This window comes from Lineus longissimus, chromosome 16 (genome assembly GCF_910592395.1).
Source record: "Lineus longissimus chromosome 16, tnLinLong1.2, whole genome shotgun sequence".
Taxonomy (NCBI): Eukaryota; Metazoa; Nemertea; class Pilidiophora; order Heteronemertea; family Lineidae; genus Lineus; species Lineus longissimus.
The window spans coordinates 1,107,124-1,127,972 of NC_088323.1; the positions used below are offsets into that span (position 1 = coordinate 1,107,124).

General features: G+C 42.3%; 4 protein-coding genes across 30 annotated transcripts in view; 2 read left to right on the plus strand and 2 right to left on the minus strand.

Annotated features, from left to right (window-relative positions):
- The first annotated feature begins 601 nt into the window (after positions 1-601).
- LOC135500774 (uncharacterized) lies at positions 602-1,615 on the plus strand. Its single transcript, XM_064792423.1, has one exon. The coding sequence runs from the start codon at positions 602-604 to the stop codon at positions 1,613-1,615; it is 1,014 nt and encodes a 337-aa protein (XP_064648493.1).
- Positions 1,616-2,585: 970 nt separating this feature from the next.
- Positions 2,586-4,732, plus strand: LOC135500669 (uncharacterized). The gene is made up of 4 exons (XM_064792271.1): positions 2,586-2,821; positions 3,054-3,177; positions 3,736-3,906; positions 4,164-4,732. The coding sequence occupies exons 1-4, from the start codon at positions 2,747-2,749 to the stop codon at positions 4,430-4,432; spliced, it is 639 nt and encodes a 212-aa protein (XP_064648341.1). The 5' UTR covers positions 2,586-2,746; the 3' UTR covers positions 4,433-4,732.
- Positions 4,733-4,739: 7 nt separating this feature from the next.
- LOC135500668 (tumor necrosis factor receptor superfamily member 11B-like) lies at positions 4,740-10,235 on the minus strand. The gene is made up of 9 exons (XM_064792270.1): positions 9,980-10,235; positions 8,488-8,833; positions 8,098-8,268; positions 7,520-7,591; positions 7,055-7,181; positions 6,344-6,372; positions 5,830-5,931; positions 5,296-5,462; positions 4,740-5,062 (listed from the first exon to the last, which is right to left on the minus strand). The coding sequence occupies exons 1-9, from the start codon at positions 10,028-10,030 to the stop codon at positions 4,922-4,924; spliced, it is 1,206 nt and encodes a 401-aa protein (XP_064648340.1). The 5' UTR covers positions 10,031-10,235; the 3' UTR covers positions 4,740-4,921.
- Positions 10,236-12,754: 2,519 nt separating this feature from the next.
- LOC135500104 (PDF receptor-like) overlaps positions 12,755-20,849 on the minus strand; it is a 91,466-nt gene continuing 83,371 nt past the window's right edge. For 9 of the 27 annotated variants that reach the window (XR_010449399.1, XR_010449400.1, XM_064791285.1 and 6 more), the window contains 2 exons: positions 15,864-15,952; positions 12,755-13,186 (listed from right to left, as the gene is read on the minus strand). Coding sequence is in view for 23 of the 27 variants with exons in the window: in XM_064791285.1 (XP_064647355.1) it covers positions 13,103-13,186; positions 15,864-15,952 (173 nt within the window). In the remaining 4 variants the exon portion in view is untranslated. The other 18 variants (XM_064791297.1, XM_064791301.1, XM_064791303.1 and 15 more) reach the window with 10 other exon arrangements.

Below are 20,849 nucleotides of genomic sequence, written 5' to 3' on the forward strand. Positions count from 1 at the left end.
TAGATCTTTATTTGTAGTACACATCAGCATATCATCATCAAATTTGGTCGCAGAAGTGGTTTATCGATTTTGAAATAGAAATCTCTATTTCAATCGGATATGCCTCCATACTACAATGCCTTGCCGAATTGTTTTTGCATACTTAATCGCCGCTCCAAGTCGTTTGCTGGTGTTTGCTATTGTAGAGCAAATACAAACAAGGCCTAAACAAACTGCTTAATGTATATTGCTTTAGGTATGAATAAAGAAGTTTTAGTAAACACTAGCTCCTTTAATAAATAGTACATTGGTATAGAGAGATTAGTATGATTCTCACGGTAAACCAGTTGAGATCCGACAAGTTGAAGTTGAAAACGGTATCAAGTGCACGCAAGAGGAAGGGGTTGGATCAGCAGTTCGCAGCAGGGAAACCGTTCATGCAGTTCGTCATTCGGATTATTCTGGCAGTGTCCTGATCACTGCCACAAACAAGTATCGCTTTTAATCAGCAACTGTTTCATGTTTTAGGTAATCAATGGTTGCACGTTGCAAATACCAATAACATTGATAACGCACTTTGAGAAATACTTTTGGAGTTATTTAGGTTTGTTTTATACTCAACATGACAACGTGGTCCACACGACAGAAGCGGCAGTGTTTGCTGAAGGTATTCACCCTCCTTTCCGTGGCCGTGTCCACCTACATGGCCCTGGCGGTCTACCATTCCTTCTCAACAAACAAACAGCTCAACACCAAGGACATCATGGACTTCGAATTCATGTCAAAGGATGAGTACACTATCCCTGATATCATTCATTTATATTGGCCTATGGAGGAGATACCCGCAGATGTGGTTCCGTGGATTAGAAAATGGCGGAAGACGAACCAGGATTATGAGGTATGGTTTTGGACGGATGACGCAGTACGGCAGGTATTGGCACGAAGTAATCCAAAATTTTTACAAACATTTGATCATTTCTCACAAAAGACTCAACAGCGCTCGTTGACGTTGCGATATTTTTTGCTGTACACTTTCGGAGGTGTTTTCGCGGATTTAGACATCGAACCCCTGGCGTCATTGGAACCGGTTCTACTTTCAAAACAGTGTATTTTCGCGGAGGAACACCCGGTGCATAAGATCGCCAAATGGCAGCATCTAAAAACGCCAGTGATAGACAGCATCATGGCGTGTAAACCAAAACATCAATTTTTCAAATTTGCTGTCGATAAAATCTCAACGTCACGTAAGCAGGATTACACTGGGACAGAACTCCTTACGGATCTACTGAAGGCATATCGGGATTCTAATGGTACGGAGTCCAGTACGATTGTCTACCAGCCGTATTCTGTGTTTTTGCCAAGTTATGATAAACTTCAACCAAACGTAAACGAGTTTTTTCGGACATGTTTCAAATATGGTCGCAAGTCTGTGGCGGCGGAATGGTGTCGGCGTACGCATGACAAGAAGTTCTGTAACTGTCCAATGAAAGACTCCGTTACAACGCACCATTGGCAGCACCCGTTCGCGCGTAGAAATACAAATACTATATCAGTGAGGAAGGTAATGACAGATGCAAAGATTATGAAGGATGTGTTTAAAGTGCACAAAACATCAACCACACATAAAAAGCTCTAGTTTTCATCTTCAACAGTCAGTTTCGGCAACTGGGTTGAAGAAATGTAATTGTAACTTTAACCATCCAATCGAACATATCAACACAGCCTCAGCGCAGCTGACAACGTACCAATAGATTCAACTGGTTGAAATTAGTTACGGTCGGTAGCAAAATAATCCGCAATTGATGGGCTCTGCAGTATTCAACATAACAGAATTTTGAAATCCGTTAACACATCTGCAAATAAAGGGACGGTCAATTTCCTGTGAAATTGTCAAGTCATTTTGGGGTTAGGTGAGGACAACCAAACAACTAATAGACTGTATATTATAAGAAGGGCTTAACGCTGTTTTTTCTCAACTTTTGAGTGGTATACAATGTAATAATATCAGATCTCAATAATGCAATAAAGTCGGTGTCAGTGGTGACATTTTGTTGTAAATGATCCATTGTTTGTCAATGTTTTCTCCAATGGAAAAGTTATTCCACTGGTGTAAGTAGTTCCGAAAATAAAGCTCAGAAAAACACACGAAAAGTTCGTCTCTGTACTGTGTTGCAAGTAAACAATGAGTATGTGCAATGCATACATGGAATCAAAATGATTGGCTGAGGAAATAAAAATGTCGGATAGTTCACGTGAATTACAGTCATCGCCTTTCTTGCTGCAGTAACTGGTACAGCATCATTCATTGGAGTTTGACAGAGGACAATTAGTCCAAGTAACGAAGTAACCATTCCCTCAATCATGTCAAAACAACGATAATACGTCACAGGAAATATACATAGTAAAGAATCAAAACATTTTCTGATCCAAATTTTAATTGGTCTCGGGTTGATACCTTAAACAGCAGGTACGTGCGATGAGTGGCTGTTGATACATCAACTACCTATCCATAATCGATCCAACGCAACATCTATATGCCTACATGAAACACAGAATGTTGTCCATAGGCACATCATACCTGGTATATCCCACAGATACTGGTTTGTATTAGCTTCTAGTATTGGGCCAACAATTGCGGATACACTACTCTTGTAATTGTGAAAAAGGATAGATATCTTTGAAAGAGTTTTCTTACATAAAAAGATGATAACCATACGTATCTATTGAAGCGAAGATGTGACTGAATAGAGCCCTGGATAATCTGCCAATGATTCCTGAAGAACCAAGGCGCAACGATGCAACACGGATTGTATGGAAAGAGGACAAATGCCACAAAACTAAGGTAATTAACAGATACAGTCACGTTCTTGACAAGATCGTTTTCTTAAACCACCATTTCCCGTAGAATTTGCCGGCAGTTTAAACGGCTTACCGCTGCTGGCGACAACATCGGATTACGTATTAAAACCTTTTGGCTGTCACAACTATCATGCCCCCCGCAATCACCACCACCACCAACCCAATATCTCTCATTAAAGAAGACAGTTTGGCAATGAAAAATTCAACTCTTTCAGAAAACCATTTCGACATCTTTTAAAATGTGGCCAGGAGGCGGACTGATGAGACATGCTCTTGTGTTCCTCCTGCTTCTGGACATAACGTATGCCAAGCCTATCCTCGGAGCAGTTGGCAGGAAAAGTAGGTTCCGGAATCTCAAAATATCTAATTTCACCAAATAGCTTATAGATGTAGTCACAACTGAAACTTAAACTGCTAAAGTTTCCAAGACCACCATATGTTAATCAGCCTGGATTTTCATCTTTACATCCAATTTATACATGTTACAGAGTGAAATCGACCAAAAACCTATTCATTCATGATCATGCGAACCGATGCAATATAATAATATAACCATGCCGGTGTGCAAGGGATAGTAGTCCTAGGGCTGATAGTCCGTGTAACAATAGCCTGCATTGCTAAATGTTTTGGTTAGGGTTAGCGGTACAATAGATCATGCTGCTTAATTGGTCAAATACAATGCTACCGGACTATGACTCCAGGGGGACTATATCCGCTGTCACACCGGCATAAACGGCACGAACGGCAACAACAATTTACATTCTTCACATCGGCAGAAATAATCAAAAGTTGAGATTCGTTGTATAATGATGGTAACACTATCCTTGAACTCTGGGTGGTACAACTACTACCAGAGAAGACAGCTTTTTCCAGTACTCTTTCTGTCCTCAATTGTAGAGCCCAGTCCAGCTAACCTGCTTCCACCGACCCCTGATATGCAGATCGTTGATATCATGGATAGGATAGACCGCATTATTAATCTGATCTGGGAGGATGCTGGAGAGACTATCAAGAATGAAAAGCTCAGGACAGTGTTCTGGGGCAAGATGAAATATCTGCCATCAAGATGTGAGTGGTTGAATTTGATCACAATAGTTCATCTGGATCTTGTAGACGGGACGTGTCATCGTACACTGTACATTTTAAACTGTAAATCCCGCATCTGCGCGGCGGTTGAAAGGATTCAGGACTGCGCTGTTGGCCTACTTATGTTTTCTCAATCTTACACGGTAGGTCGAAGCATCGCCTTCCTATAACCGTGTCATTGTCATGTTAAGAAGCATGGTAACTAAGAATATAACTAAGTAAAGTCTTCTGTTTTTCAGTGCACATCGCCTTCCTCAGCGGCCCGCGGTTTACTCTCGTCCAACTTTTTCGTGATCTCAACAATTGCCCGAGACAAAACTTTCAAAAATCCTTTCCCTGCGTTGCGACAGCCGTACGTAACGCACAAGCTCTCGGTAGAAAATTCTACGAGAAATTCTCAAAGTTTAATGTTAACCTCCTCAGTAAAATCGACAAAGAAGAGGAGTTGGCCAAGATCAAGAAGTCGTATGTTTACAGCGGGATACATAGTCATCATAAAGGACGTTAGATGAATGGGAACTCTTGGGAGCCGTTAGTTTAGTACGTTCGCAATAAGGGGAGGGCATTTGAGAATTGTTGGCCCCCGTCGTACGCATGTGCTTTCGGGGGTGGAGGAATAGGGAGTCGAGAAAAAAAGAAATTTTGCGTACGTACTAAACGAACGGCACAATAGCATTCGTTCGTTGTGTGTGTAGTCGCCGACAGTTTCTAATAAATGGTGCAGGGTAATCAGCCACGTCGGCTGTCACGCGGCTTTGATGTTACCGTATGTTTTGAATGCACTTTCTCTTATCAAAAAGACACCAAGGCCGTCATTAAAAATTGAATATGGAGAAAATGAATTTTATTGGTTATTATATTACAACATGATACTACAAAATGGGCAAAACTAAAGCTTAACATGACGCCAAAATACTTGTCTCTTATTCAAGCACAAGCAACAGGGCTAGCGTATGGCAGTGCATGTATGTTCACAATTGGAAAGGATTGCAGATGGCTATGTGAAGTTGTTTAAGAATTCCTCTCTCATCTCACACGAAAAAACATCTTTCCTTGCATCTAAAGTGTTGAAAATTTCTCTAAATAAGTCATCTTCTTCTTTTTCTAATGCATTCTTGTCCTTCCATATAAGGAAAACCTGAAAAGAGCAGAGTGTTGTATTGTTGGCCCGGATTGTGGATGCCAGCACTGGCCGATATCAAAATTCAACAGAATACTACCTTGTGGCCCAAAGAATATAGTAACCATTGAGGGGAGGGCATTTAAGAGATGAAAATGAACCTTCTCGGCAATGTATACTACGCAGGGTGGGTTACCACGAGCTAAGAAGAACAACACAAGCGGTATGTGAAAGTTGCAAGGCTGGCTTACCTCTGCAATGACATCAGGAAGATGTGAAGTATCCCTAAACTTGTGTTTAGCCTGTTCGATGTCTGCTGTAACGATTCGTTTCCCAGGTAAGGATTTACATATGTTCTGATAAGCATAGCCTAACTTGCGACCTAGCCAAGGGAACACATCGTTCTCTAGAGTGATACCTGTAAACAATCATTTCATAAATTATTGCTGGGTATTTGAGAAAAATCTCCAACATCGGCATTCAACCCCTTCGAGAGCCTATGGGGTTTTAAGCACACCGCAGCTCGTTATAAAGTTTAATGATAACAAAACCGCTATAACTGTGCTTGCAAACTGCCATTGTCATATTACCAGATGGACACAACTTTTGATCGAGGAAGCCACTCTTCCAGGGCTCAAGTAGCACTATCCAGGATAGGCTGACCGGTAAGTTGGATAAGATTCTCGGCAATCTGGGGAATTGATTCTCCAGGGTGAAGGTTCTACTTGAAAGCAAATCAGCTTGGCAGGCGTTAGCTGAGGATCGTCTCAGCTCATGCAACTCACCGCTTCGGAGACTAATATTACTGATTCTCCGCCTGACGTTTTCCGATCTGGGTGATGTGGCACTACCTCCTGTGCTCTCTTCGTCTAGACTACCATTGACACCTCATTGAAAAATATAAATTGAAAAATTGTAATGAATGTTGGAACGTGTTTGCGATTGCCGATGAAAATGAACCTTGTAGTGTTGGCCCTGTGGTAAATGACATAATGTTTCAATAGCTTTCATGCAACTTCAGCCCTGTCCCGTTTCACCACTCATCAACCTAAATCCAAAACCTGGTCCTCTCATAACATGTTAAGCCACTGAAGTTCTTTGTGTTAATTATCTTCTTTAGCCTAGCCCAGGGAACTAAATCATGTTAACGCCGAGTATAGTGAGTGACTGGTTATAGACAATTATTATTTGGCCTGTTGTGATTATTTTGAAGGATTTATTGTCAGACATGTTATTAGTGTGAACGTTCTTCAGGTGCCTCCCAACCGGTGGCAGCATGGTAACAGGAATTTAACTTACGAAATATCACGTTGTCGTGTGAGATGTTCCTGAAATAATCAATGAAATGAATATGACCTGAAAGGCACTGGTGAACAAAAGCAAGGCATAGTGCAGGCGATGAAGAACTCCAAAACCCAAGCCCGGGCAGATTGCCGCTCGATTAACAATAGCCGATGGGGACGCTCCAACCAGACTCCACAACAGAGGTCGATAGCCTCCAGTTTCCACGGGGCGCCAAATCGGGAGTTTGCGCATTATATGAGACTTGGCAGCACAAACAACTTTGGATCGTTTTGGTGTCTCCACTTCACAGGGTCGGGAGGACACCAGGCCCAGAGCATTAAACGGGTCAAAGACATACCACTGGCATTGCTGGAGTCTCCAGGACAGATCAGAGTAATGCAGTTGGATACAACCAGCAGTAAACGACCTGGTCTGATCGGAATGTCAAGAAGAGTTTTCGAGGAACGGAGACTTAGTTACCTAAAGGCCACAGCCCGATTCACTGAACTAACAATTTGGTGCTGTCGCCGAACGCTAAGAAGAAGACACAAAATCTTTGACTCAAATTGATCGTTACGGAAACTGAATGCAGACATGCTCAACATTGTACAAAGACTTTGACTGTGGCCACTTCGTCGGAAGTCTTGTCCTACACAGAATGACTTCCATTACAATGTTTGTACGAAGTCCTGCAAATAAGTGACAGTTAAGCAGAGTTTGACCTACCTTGCATGCCTAGTTTTAACGGATTTTTTTCGACTCTTCAAACATTTACAACCGACATAAATTACTATACCGACAATAATCACAACCACACATACACTGGCGATTATACTTGATATGTTCAGACTATCTGTAAAATAGAAAAAGACAGAAAGGTACCGGTAGAACACTAGTACTGTACTGAAATCGACACTGGTGCTCTCAACTGGCCAGAAGAGCATACCAATGAAGGTCGATTCACTCATCTTTGTTTTACATAAGGGGGGTAAAAACCTTTTTGAATTGAGGTAACATGCACAGAGATGAACTGATAGGAATCTAACTTAACCATCCCCATGATAACATATTGATCACAACGTCTTATAGCTTGGTTTGAGTGCTTGAAGGAACAATAAGCATGTTAGCTTCCGTCGTAAAGGAAAGCAAACCCCCTCGAGTTCTGTATTTTTACTCCTAAAACCTACCTACCTGTGGTAGGAGGTGTATCTTGAGTGCTGCTTTTTGAGTATTTGCTGCTTGTGGATGAAGCTGGGTCGCTTGCTGAAATTTTGATTGCTTAATAAGAGATATAGACGATCTATTTTTACATAGGACTTCTTCTGATGAAGACCCTACCTTTCCCAGAGTCTTAAGGAAGCACAGAGCCAATGCAGGATTAGGTCAGATTAGTGTTTGCTAAGTTACAATTAGGTGTTTCCACGACCTCGCAGTTTATCAACATACTCTTGCTACACTTTTATGGTAATCCTCCTTATCAATCGATCCGTTAAAAATGTGTTCCCTTACAGCACATATCATTCGTTAGCTGGAGATCAAACTAAATCATACCTAAGTCAGCCTAAAAGTCCACTGAATTGGCTCCTGCCCAATGAAGAGCAACCACATGTAAAACTCTGAATCTTTTACATGACAACATCGATTCCTCTTTTGGAAATTGCTTGCAATTGATTTCTAAAACCACCAACTCCTGGACAAGAGCCTAACGTGGCCCAGATTTGCATTAAGACGTGTATTCATTGTGAAGAGAGACACGCAAACAGACATACTTGTTTTGACGTCACACTTCGCATTCGCAATCACTGTACAGGACTGGGTCTGATTCCAACCCTCCTTCTGGCAGTCTCTACATGGTTGACAGGTTTCCGAGTTAGAGACGATTGAAGAGAAGTTGATACTCTTTATGCAGGGTATACATGTTACATCACTTATGTTGGTCCCTTGAAAACAAGAAAGGAATACTGTATTATGATATATCACAGGACTTTCCCCATCATTTCAAAAAGGACACGATACCAAACAACACTTTACCTAAATAATTCATATTAGAGTCAATTTCACATTATTTGATGGGCCTCAACTTCGTTATATATCTTCATACTGACTCCAGTAGAACGTTTTGAGAATCGTTCATCGGGATATGTCTGACTATGACCTACCGGATTTATCCACACCATATCCCTTGCCACACTTAAGAAACGGCAAACACTTTGCATTTGGCGTCCTATGCTTTTCTCGCCAAAACCCTGGAGGACATCCACAGACGATATCATGGTCGGGCTTACACTCCGCGGTCATAATCTCATTAGCCCCATTGCAATGTGTCCTGCAGTGTTTACAGCCGTGGTAGGCGTTCCATGCCTGTGTGTAATCGCCTGTCGGACAGGCCCCACAGACCGTTGAATTCGTGTCATCTTGATGACAATCCTTCACCACGTAGGAGCCTGGTGGACATTTCACACATTGTTTATGGCTATCGCCAGATGTGACTGTGTATGTGTTACCCTGAAATGGTGAACATGGTATTTGGAAGGAGTGCACGCACTAGCGCCGGGCTGGTACAGGGAATGGTCGGTCCAATTTCAAATCATTTCAATTCAAGTTACTGCATGTTTGTAGTCCCGGGTACGTTAGGCTAGACCGATGGTGGGAGACACCCCACTGGAGTCGCTAGTCACTAAACACAATATGAGTGACTATTAGTAGGCCTACGTAAATGGAAGACGCTGAATTAACTCTGGACTAAATTAGCCTAGGCCTAATAACATTGCTGAAACGTGTTTGCCTCTGAGACACGCGCCCTTACAAGACTTACGTCTGCCATAATGCACTGGGGTCAATTATGATATGTATTGATTGGCAATGCTTTTCCTGCAATGGTTGCAATGTCTGGGTGTGAGACCCTAGTCCAAATAATAGACCAGTCATGATAGGCAAGTAAAAGATTTTGAAATTCTGTGTTTGACTGAATCAGAATTAATAATCCCCAGTAAAATCCCCCTAATAGGCTACGCATAATTGATAAAGATTTTGTGAAATATTTGGCCTGAAACCAAAGTCAATGTTTTTTGTCTACATGTATGTATGGTTGACCTTATAAGTGCGTCGCAGTTACCTACATGATATGACTGTAGTTTATCTATACGCGCTACGTGCTTCATGAAAGAAATTAGGCCATTGTGCACTGTTATGCTCTATAATTCTACGCAGTAGAATTATCTGCTACGAGTGTCCTGTAGTCTTCAATCCTTAATTACACTTGAAATCATTACCTCAGCCACCAGATTGCCGTTGTACCCAATGCAGGACCCATTGCGTGCTCTTGTCAGACCAGAGAACGAACCCAAGATTTTCATTGACTGGTCACAAAGCAGCTTCGCCCAGATATCAATAGTACTCACTGCAACATTAGAGTAACCAGACTAAAGTCTTTAGCCTGGTTACTCTAAGCTGCAACCATGGTAGAAAACCACTACCATGACTACCGTATTGTTAGTAGCCTAGGGGACAATACAATCTATGTGTTGAATGATACATTCGTTATCCTGAAATATCATGTTCGAGACATTGTCCGGGTTAGAATCCTAGAACTACACATGTGGCAGTGGAGCCTAGAGTAGGCCGAAGTTAGAAAAAAATCAAAAATCTTACCGCAAAAGTCGTTTGAAGAACAAATGGAATGATCAACATCAAGACAGACATGAGATGGCTTGTTGTTCCAGACAGTGAAGGGCACCTTCTGAAGTTTTGCGTTCGTTACCTACCCCAGAGATGGCGTGGCGGTGATGTGTCTCCTGGAATGTTCTTTACTTAGAATTTGGGTCGATGTTGGTGACGTCACAATACATGGTACATTACATTATTCTGAAGCCGCCGTGTCGTACCAGCTCGGGGTGAAAATTCCATTTGACTGCTTCGTTCGGCGAAAGGTTCCAAGCACGCGGCAGTATTGTGTGGTAGACATATTTTAAGTGTCAAATGGCCCAATCTATAGGCCATGGGGGCCAATTCAGGCAGAGGCGGATTGTGTCATAAAAGTTTCAAAGCTCTCTCTGAAGATGGCGCAGCTATCGAATCTTGTTCTGTAGGGCCACCGTCTCTATAGTCACCTTTCCCCGAGCAATCTTTGACTCAACGTGCAAGGATAATTTTCCATAGGTGTGACTAAATATTTTAATACCAGTCTTGTCGGTGTGAAATGAATCTAATTTTGTCCATGATGCTTTTATTCTTAGGTGTGGTCTTTTGTCCATCGAAACCATCAATGAGATAATTGTTACATTACTGTCGCGCAACCAGCATAAAATTGAACAACAAACTCTTTACTCAGAAATATCTCTTTAATTTTGCTATGTACAAAAATACATCCTATCCAATGTACATCAACATGATCGAAGGTCAACATGACATCCATGTCTCTAATATACAGCTATAATAAATCTGGAGAAAGTTACTGAAATGCTTCCAAATGATAGGTTCCCAAAGGAATGTCACCCTCTCCTCTACTTTTGCAACAACTTGGATCCGTGCCTGAAAAAGTGTTTTTCATATCGTTCTAGCCAAAGGTACTTAGTTGAACTCAGGAATGTGACCAGATCACATTTACGAAAAGATAGTGGTGTTGCACAACACTAAGCCTGACCAATGCTCTTTCACGGTGTCAACTAAAACCGGTGAACAATGGCACCGGCTGCCCAGAGCTATGCAACATTACTATTTGTGATCACACTACCGTTTAGTCTAGTACCTTGGGCCAGATCTATCTGAAAACATTTGACTCGATACGCTGCTGTGTGGATCACAGCACCATTGACGTGAAACTCTACATCGCAAGCATTTTCAGTAAGTTCCCGAGGGATTAGTTCTCCAACAAAATGTTACTCCTTCATTACCCCGATCCAACAACATGATGGCTCCGTCCATGGTACTTGATAGGCGCAACCGCCAAGTGGTTTGTAGTCCACAGTAAAACCCCTTTTCAATGAACGGTTTTTAAGAAAGATCCCCAAAGTACAAATGCCGCCCAATCTCGCCACATCGAACCCCCCAATCGGAGAATGAACTGAATGAGTGCACGTGTTTTAGTCCATGACCTGAAGTATTCTGATGATAGAGATGTATATATTAGGAATGGCTTACGATACATTGGACGGGAAACCGTACATGGGTTTCCCGATGTCCTTTTATCAGGATTAACCTTGAGTACACCAGTCCGAAGAGGGGTTGTGGCGAAACTGCGAGCAGAACACAAACTCAAAACAATCGGAGAACCATCGAAATATTAGTAAATGATTGTAATAGAGGCTGATGAGAAACACTGATGAAAGACATATATTCGAAGGGATTCTTGCAATGTGGCTGAATAGAACGATCGTCAATATATCATCGATACTTTTTAATACTTGTTTCCGATGTTTTAGACTCCTATAGTTTGCAACAGAGCCACGTTTTATTAAAGCTATAACAACGCAAACAGATACAAAGATGAGAAAAGGCACATGGCTGAACTATTCCTGGTACTATGTCGTAATTTGGCACAAGTACCCTTAAACAATAACATTTCACGCCGATTTATTTTTGAAATTCTTTCGATTTTTCACACCAACAAGTCATCGCGATTTTTATTTTCGCGAATCTAGGTAATTGGCAAAAATAAAAAGTCCGCGAAAGTTCGGCGGTTTACTATATAGTTTTTTTAAATCAAATCTGAACAAACTTTGATGAAAAAGACCATTAACTCTAATGAACAGTAAACAAATTTACAGAAACACTTTGAGTTAAAAAACACGACACACATTTGAACAACGTATCCAGATGATTTATTTGGCCCAAAAAGCCTTACTAAAATGAAATACAGTCATCACTGTGACCAATGGTACAGTTTTTTTATCATAGGAAGAAAATACATACAATGTACATATATAACGCAATATTCATGCATGATACGGGAAGTTTATCCCGTTTGAACTTCAACAGACCCTAAAATGCGCTAATGGCGCTGTAGAAAACCTCTGTGCAACCCTATCACGAATATATCAAAGAGATGTTTGAATTCTTAAGAACGACTGCTTGAGAACCTCGTACTATTGGTCATGGGTAGGCCAGAAAATCTATGCATACCCCTTTAAAATACTGTAATTCTCGTTAAGGGTTGGCCCTAGTAAACAAAGCCTTGAAATTGGCAGTCACTCCCTTTTGAAAGCGTTCTAAGTGCTTTAGAATGTCAAGCTCTTGCCTAAATGGCCTTCAGGCTTCCCAAGAAGGCTAGTCACGAGACGGATAATAAACCATGAACAACCAGCCCAGTTTCTACTCCAAATTATCCCTGTTTCATGGCTAATTTTTGGTTATGTCTACAAATTGGCCTATATGAACCAACATGATTATTCAAAGCATCCCCTGACTTGGTTATCGTCCCTGCCCCCCCCCCCTCCCCCTCTTCCCCCCCGTGATGGTTTTATATGAATTTCAGAGGCAACACACACTCGACACCAGGCGTCAGTCACCGAGAAATCGCCATCTACATGCTAATAGTCTAACTAATTGCCGCACCAAGGTCCTGCCTGACGCCGCACTACCAGAGGCCGGAATTCGATCCTTTCGTTGAAATCTTATTGGCTGAATTGAATCACGTCACCTCCGCTTCCGGGTCAAATGTCAACGTCATTCTTCCGCCATGCGCAGCAGACAAACTTTTTTGGTCGTTCCGGTGAATCTGCCTGTAATTGGAGGGTACTACGAGTAATGTTTTTGATTGGTTGGTGACTCATGACGTCATACCATTGACTCGTTAACCGGTGTGTCACTACTATTTGCAGGGTGTCCATTGCTGAGCGAGCCGTTGTTGTTAGGGGTCACCTGAGTTTGAAGAAGACAATAGGAAAAGCGTCTAAGAAATGGCACATGAAATAAATGAGTACACAGAAGTAAACGTAAGACATGGCTTAGGCTACACACTTCAGCAGAACACAAGACAGATCTAAAACAGCCGCACATGCATTGTCTGCATTCTATGTATCCAGCAACCCGCAACCCTTCTTTGATGGACGAGTCCTACCAGTCTGGCGATTCATCTGAGCAGACCTGCCAACCTATTCTAATGCTAGATTCTGGAGTATTTTCAACCAAAGATGTCCATTTTAGGATGACTGTGTGCTCCCAGTACACATTCCTTTGTAATCCAACGGCCAAGCACAATGTAGTACCATGCATAAACAATGGTCACAAACAGAGAAATTATACTGAAAAGGTGTACTCGTCGGCAGGTCTGTCTGACAAAGCATGCTTTGTAAGTTGTTCAACAAACACAATGGAATCGGACCATGTCTATCACGGCGACGAGGTTGAGGCGACGACGTAGTCTAGAAGTAAACAGTGCATGATTCCATTGTAAACAGAACAAAGGGAAAAACTCACAATGCGGCGCCTTTACGATGAATCCCCACACTGTGTTTGAGAAATATGCCCTCCTTGAAATACAGTGAGGTGACCTACGAAAAGATGTATTGATGGTATATCTTGTTTATTTCTCTTTCGTAGGAGAATCCCAAGACATACTATACTGAACACAGTGTACAGATACGACTAGTTCATTTTATGTTTCGTAGGTGGCTTTCCCTGGTCCTTCGAGAAGAGTACACTTCTGTTTCTGTAAGCTAAGATGACAAATAAACGTCCAAATAAAATCAATCATTGTCAAGCCGATTCCAAAACTAATGTCGAGATGGTGATAGCAAGACAGAAATAATTGATCAAAGCGAAATCATCCGCCAGGTGGACGGAGTACGGATGTTGTGAGCTCAGTCCAAGCTTGGCATGGTTTGTGCAAACGAAGGGGACCGGACAGGACATGACATAAACGAAGAATGCAAGAGATACTTCTAAACATCCTAACTAATTGCAAATTAAAACACTGCATTAATCGCGTTCATTGAGAATTTTACCATGTGTTAGTAATCTACTTTCACTAGTCTAAGTCTCATCGACGACATTGTTAGTTTTCATATATTAATAATTTAGTTAAGAACGGGTATGGAAGCTAGCATAATGCAGTGTTGATGTTAGTAGTAAATACGTGATTGATCCAGATAAACTATTACCATGGGACCAGGTCTTTAACATTCCCATAACGAGAGAGAGAGGGACAACTACACCACTTTAAAGTTAAGACGGATGTGGATGACACCGTAGAAGCTTTGGACTGGGCAGGGACACCACTCAGGTGGGGAGTGCATGGGTGAAGGGAAAAACGGCAAAACGGACACTGACTTCTAGTTTGACGATGATGACAAAGACAAGGACCTAGAGAACAGGTACTAAAATAATTGTACACACACGCATTGATTGATGACGTAGTACACCAACAGTAATGACGTAGGGGGAGTCACTGAGAGGTGTGTTTGACAGAGGCCACCACAATAGCAAGACGTCCTTGAAAATAAACATACGTGTATTCGTTTCAAACGTATGCTGTTTCGGAGCCTACGGAATGACCGCCGGTAGTTAAGCTTCATCGGGCCAAGCCATATGTAATCATTCTGAGGCATAAAATTGAAATAGACGAAGATTGGCTTTTTTTGAAAATTCGAAAATGAAATTATGCTCATTATGAAAGTTGTCTGCAGACACGCTTGTTTCACAATACTGAATTCCAGCATTACATCCCTCAACCCTGATGTGAACTAGCTGTATACATCGATAAATCCTCAAAAGACCCAATACGTATTTTCTGTCAAGTTGGTATGGCCTATTTGCCAGTGAGTGATGAAAGTTTTCTGGTGTAGACCTCATGTTTACAAATGATAGAAAGAATGACAGACTGTCATAGTTCCCATCCCTCATGTTTTACCATAGTGATCTAGTTCCGAGAGAATTGACTTCTCGAGACAGCGCCATGTTTATTAGTAAGAGATGCAATGCGAGCAAGTGAGTGCACTACTGCAGGCTAAGAGACATCGGAAGAACGGGAACATGCGAACACTATCGTACACAACAAGGCCTGTGGGAAGCGTAAACTTTCATTTTTATGTGAAAGAAGTGGGTAAACAATATTTCGATGAAGTACGGCTATCACCCCAGAACCAAGAGGCGATAGGTATTGTATGTTCAAGTCACTAAACGACTTTGACATATATCTCATAGCATCTACAATCCTTCATCAACTGATTAATTGATTATGATGTTAATGTATGTTTACAACATGCCGACAAATAGGCACGATCAGTAAAGCGCTTTGTTTCAGATTAGACGTTTGAATGTTCAAATATGCCTGCATTGACAAGACCGTATCTCTACTTCGAACCCTGACACCAACAGCATTAAGTATAATAAACTGCTGCTGAAATGTATTGCTGGGGCGGGGTGAGGTGGGGGACAACTTGATAACATGGGCCTTTTTGCAACACAGTTCTCTATGAGGTTGATGCTGTTAGTGGATAAAGTGGGTACAGAGTGCATATCCCGATTAGAGACAGAGGTCAAAGACCAAAAACCACACGCGCATGCTCATTGTTCCCTAGGAGCACACGACGCTCACCTCCTCTGTTTCGCTAGTCTCGCTGTTTCTCGTTCCACGCCTACTCCATCTCATTCGTCTAGACCATCGGTGATTCTGGAACAAGCGAGCTGTGGATATGGGACAAAAATACTATACGGATCTCACCACTACATCCAGTTGTTTTGAGTATGGTTAGGTCAAAGCTAAGCCTAATCTGAATTATCAAGCGATCATCACGTTCGCAAACAACCATGTCGATGACATCATCATCGGTGCCGCCATTTTTACTATGGTGCTCGTGACAGCTAGTGCGTGACAAAGCAACCCTCCTTCCCTAAGTGCGAGCTACTCTCATGATACTACGCTAGTTAGACTGCTAATAAAGGAGCAGTTACAAGTGTTGGTGGATTCAGCTGAGGGGAGGGGGGATGGGGGGGGGGGGGTTGGCGAGGGGTCCAGATCGTTTGTTCATTGTGCCTATCTACTACACCAGTAGTTTTGACCTGAAATCTCGTCTACGAGAGTTGTCGTGGATTTCAAAGCTTTGCCGGTGGGCCCAAGACAAATAAAGGACTGCTATGGTTTGTATTTCCGCAAGGTTTATGGGAAGTAAGGAAGGTCTCCAGTTGGTGAGAGCAATTGAAGCTGTAAAGCATTGCTGGTCATAATTATTTACAGAAAATTTACCTCGCCTGAGTCTAGATTCACTTTGCAATACTTTTTATTATTTTGATCCCGTATCTCCTCCTGTAGGAAAATAATAATCAAGTAATGTAAACAAGTATCATGGTCTTAAAAGTGCCAAAGGCAAAACAGTTTCAGAGGGAAGAGAAGGGGGGCCTCTCTTCGGCTCAGCCACGACCAAAGTGGAAGTAGTTACCTGGGTTTATAATCTGACTGCAGATGATGATGATGATGTCATCTCAGGTGTCTTATAAACGTTAATGCAAAATGAGGTGTTAAAGCTTCTTTTCTAGCATAGCAAATCATCATAAAACAAAACACACTGATAAGAAGAAACTAATGAAAACATGCAGAGCCACCTGGCGGAAAAAAATACAAAAATCCAATTAATGTAGCATGTTCAAAAAGGGGGAACTCAGTGACAGTGGTATCCTGGGCGTGGCATGTGCTAGTAGTACATAACAGGTTTATCACTATATTGATAGCAAATGTTCTTCCGTATAGTCTAATCTTTGGAGATAAACTACCTAACACAGATAAGTCAGAAGAAACGGTCAGAAATAACAGTAACTTACAAAGGCCAATATTTTCAAAAATTTCAAATTTATGGTTGATGTCTAAGGGGCGGCACATCTAAAACGCTTGATTCTGCACATTAAAATACAACACTTAACTTGACATAGCAATAGTTTGGATCAGATAAAACACATGTCGAAACATGGCAAGAGTTGTACTTCTTTTTTTAAAGGGAATCTGCTTAGTAACAAATGCCCTGACTGTGACTATTCGTACCAGCTTTCCCTCTTTCCTCAGAAGCTCGATATAATGACAATATTAAGCACATATATGAATGATTAGAAAACAAATCATGAAGAAAAAAAATTGAAAAAAAAATTGGCAACGACATACCGGGAGTCGAACCCGTGACCACCCGAACCGCAGTCAAACACTCCAAGCGCTGAACCATCAAGGCGTTCATGTCGATATGGAGATTTCAACCAGCCAGTTGATGCAACGCGGCGCAATTGTGACCAGGTCGCGCAGGTGGCAGAGTGATTGACCGAAATAGATCCGAGTATTCGTATATTTCGATAGTTGTACAGATTTTTCTCAATATATCGTATTCATATACCTTAGTGATATAAAAGATCATGTTTGCAGTTGATTTAACATTTGAATGGCCTTTAAAAAAGTTTTTAGAATCGAGGTCAACAGGGTCAAAAGAAATAGTTTTGGGCGTCAATAATGGCGGATTTGGTCTACAGTTCGAGTCGATTCTCTTTGAATCCAGTTCGCCCGGCAATTCACAGGTGGCGGAGCTTGGCCGTTCGCCTCAATGCGCCTTCTCATACAGCGACAATGAATGATTATCGCAAGTGTTGAGAGATGCTTTTCGGAATAACTTGCAAGTCTTAGATAGGCCAACAGACATGTTTCATTTTGGTGAGATCTATATTGCAGTCTGATGACAGACATGTTTCATTTTGGTGAGATCTATATTGCAGTCTGATGACTTGCCATTCATTCTGCATGTATTCGGAAAAAAAGTCACGGTCTCACAACTCCCAGGACCTATCTCACACCCAAGATTTTCCTTTATTAAAGTCTGTTTGGCAATGCCAAATATAACGGTGGAAAAACACCGAGGTCCATCCAGGGTTTGTACCAGGGACCACTGGCCTATAAGACCACTTCACTACTGACTGACCTAAAGGGTAAAGGGAGGTGTGTCGTGTGAAATCATTCCTCCTAGCCCGGGCACGGAATTTCCCTTCAGAGCAAGGAATCCTTGCAATACAGAAGTCCTGGGTTCGAAACACAGTTAAACCTTAGGTCTGTTCCTCAGTTCAATAATACTGTTGGTGGGATTAAAGATTGTCCTAGAGGCTGTTGGGACCAAACTAAATGTTAGTCAACGATTGTGCTGACACATGATTCGTACGATAGGCCAGATGCTGATGCACTTCAACACAAGGCACTTAATAGGAGTGCAGCATTTCATGTCACAGACGATTAACTGAGTCATCAGGGAGAATTATATAGCGAAGACGGGAACATGCAATGAATGTAAAGCGAGATAACATTCGATAGAATACGAGTAGCAGTAAGGCCAACTTGCTGCAGCCTGGTTAATGTGCACACGTTGCACAAAATGCTTAGGATTGTCTAACGAACACTTAATAAAGCTGGCACAGACATGTATCACCCAATATAAATGTCTGCCATTATCGGATAGTTTCACTCATAGAAAACCACAATCACATAGGAAAGTGCCACAAGCATATACATGTGGTAATCTCTCGGCGGCGACTGTTTTTACACTTTGGTGATAAATGCCTTGCATTCCAATGATTAATGCAGACTGCATGAGCTACTTCTATCCCGAGAGCTTTAAACTATGTATATGAGTAGACGGCTTCAGCAATTAGATTACACATTCTCTGGATTTGCATGCAATCGACGCAATAAGTGAATGTTAAGAAATGCCCATTTCCTTACAAGAAATGGCCATTTTGTTAGTTCATACTTACCTATGGAACACTTTTGCATGTTACTCCATTTGGGCTCAAACACAAGAGTATCCCTTTAATTTTCTAAAGGGAGAACTGAGTTAACAGCTCGGCCGCCAGGCGGCGCCCTGACCGATCCCGCGAGATCGCGCCGATCTCATGCCGCCATATTTAGTCTTTACTCTTGAGCGTTAATAAAGAGTATGTCCCGTTTGTGGGGACGGCGGGAGGGCCGTGTTCCATAGGTAAGTATGAACTAACAAAATGGCCATTTCTTGTAAGGAAATGGGCATTTTGTGTCAATCAAACTTACCTATGGAACACTTTTGCATCGAATCCCAGCAACCTATTGGAGGTGGGAAACGAGGACTTACCTAAGGCTGAGCTGTTGTTCCATCCAGGAGGCACCACCGGCATATTAGCTAAGGAGGACCGCCAGGGGAAAGAAATGGGGAGAACCGGAGGACCGGTATTTTGATCTCGGTATTACAATCATATTATAGAGAGTAATAGACCCATTCTCCGGAAAGCGCTAGAATTGCGTAATAAAACCATCTTCTTTCCGGCAACAGAGCTTAGAGCAAGTAAGGCATGTTGAAGGGTGTAGAATGAGTTATTGCTAAACAACAATAAGAAATTGCGTCCTTTCTAGTCTACTAGGGGTTGCCTGGATGTTGAAGATAGGGCATATCAAAAATGGCGCAAGATGCGCGTTTGACTCTTCAATCGGGCTTCCCCCCCCTTTTTTTGATCTAGCCAGGATCAAACAACATGCCCCGCAGACACAATCGGGCCGATTGTGTGCATGCCATCTACGAGGGAAGAAACGTCTCGTAGGTAGAAACGAGAGAATGTGGAGTGATTACTCCAACATGCAGCGGAAACGACTTCTTGAAGAGCAACTCCTCGGTAGTTAGCCCAGGAGGTGGCTAGTGCTCTAACTTCGTGTGCTGAGATGTTAGCTAGCGCACGAAGATCAGAGGAAGTCTTCAAGGTGTTGTAGGAAAGACGAATAGTCTCCACAATCCACCTTGAAATAGTGGCGGCCGCTATCTCTCGTTTATTTCCCTCCTTATAGGACAAAAACAAACGCTCTCTCCCCTGGCGGATACCGGGAGGTTTTGTCCTATTTATGTAGAACTTTAGGGCCCTGACGGGACATAAAGTTCTGTCAGGAAGATCATAAGAGATCGTTCCTGACAGAGAGGGAATAGTAACCGGGGGCCGAGAGGCGGCCGGTCCCTGGTTCTTCGCCAGAAATCCTGGTATAAAAGCCAGGATAACCTCCCCTCCCTCTCTAAAAGCCAGCTTCTTAAAAGAAAGTGCATGGAGCTCTGATCTCCGTTGGGCGGTAGCCAAGGCTACTAGAAAGACCGTTTTGAGTGTCAGATATTTCATGGATGAAATAGACATGGGTTCAAAAGGATGCCTCATGAGCACCTTAAGGACAACAGAGAGGTCCCATTTGGGGGTGTTGTGAACCGGTCTAGGACGCTCTAATAACATTCCTCTGAAAAGAGGGGTTATTTGGTCCTCCCAACGAAGATCCCAGGTGCTTAAAACACGGAGGGTAGAAGCGATGGCGGACTTGTACCCTTTTATAGCCGTGACAGATAGTTGTCTTTCCGTGAATAATTCAATAAGGAAATCAACTAATCTGTATATAGAGGGAGAGATCGGATTAACTCCGTTCTCCCTGCACCAGGAAGTGAAGGTAGACCACTTTCCTTGATACACATCAAGGGTAGCCCCCCTTTGAGGTGCGGACATGCGCTTGACAGCGATGTCCGAAAAGCCTCTCTGGTGGAGATGCAACTGGATAAGTTCCAGG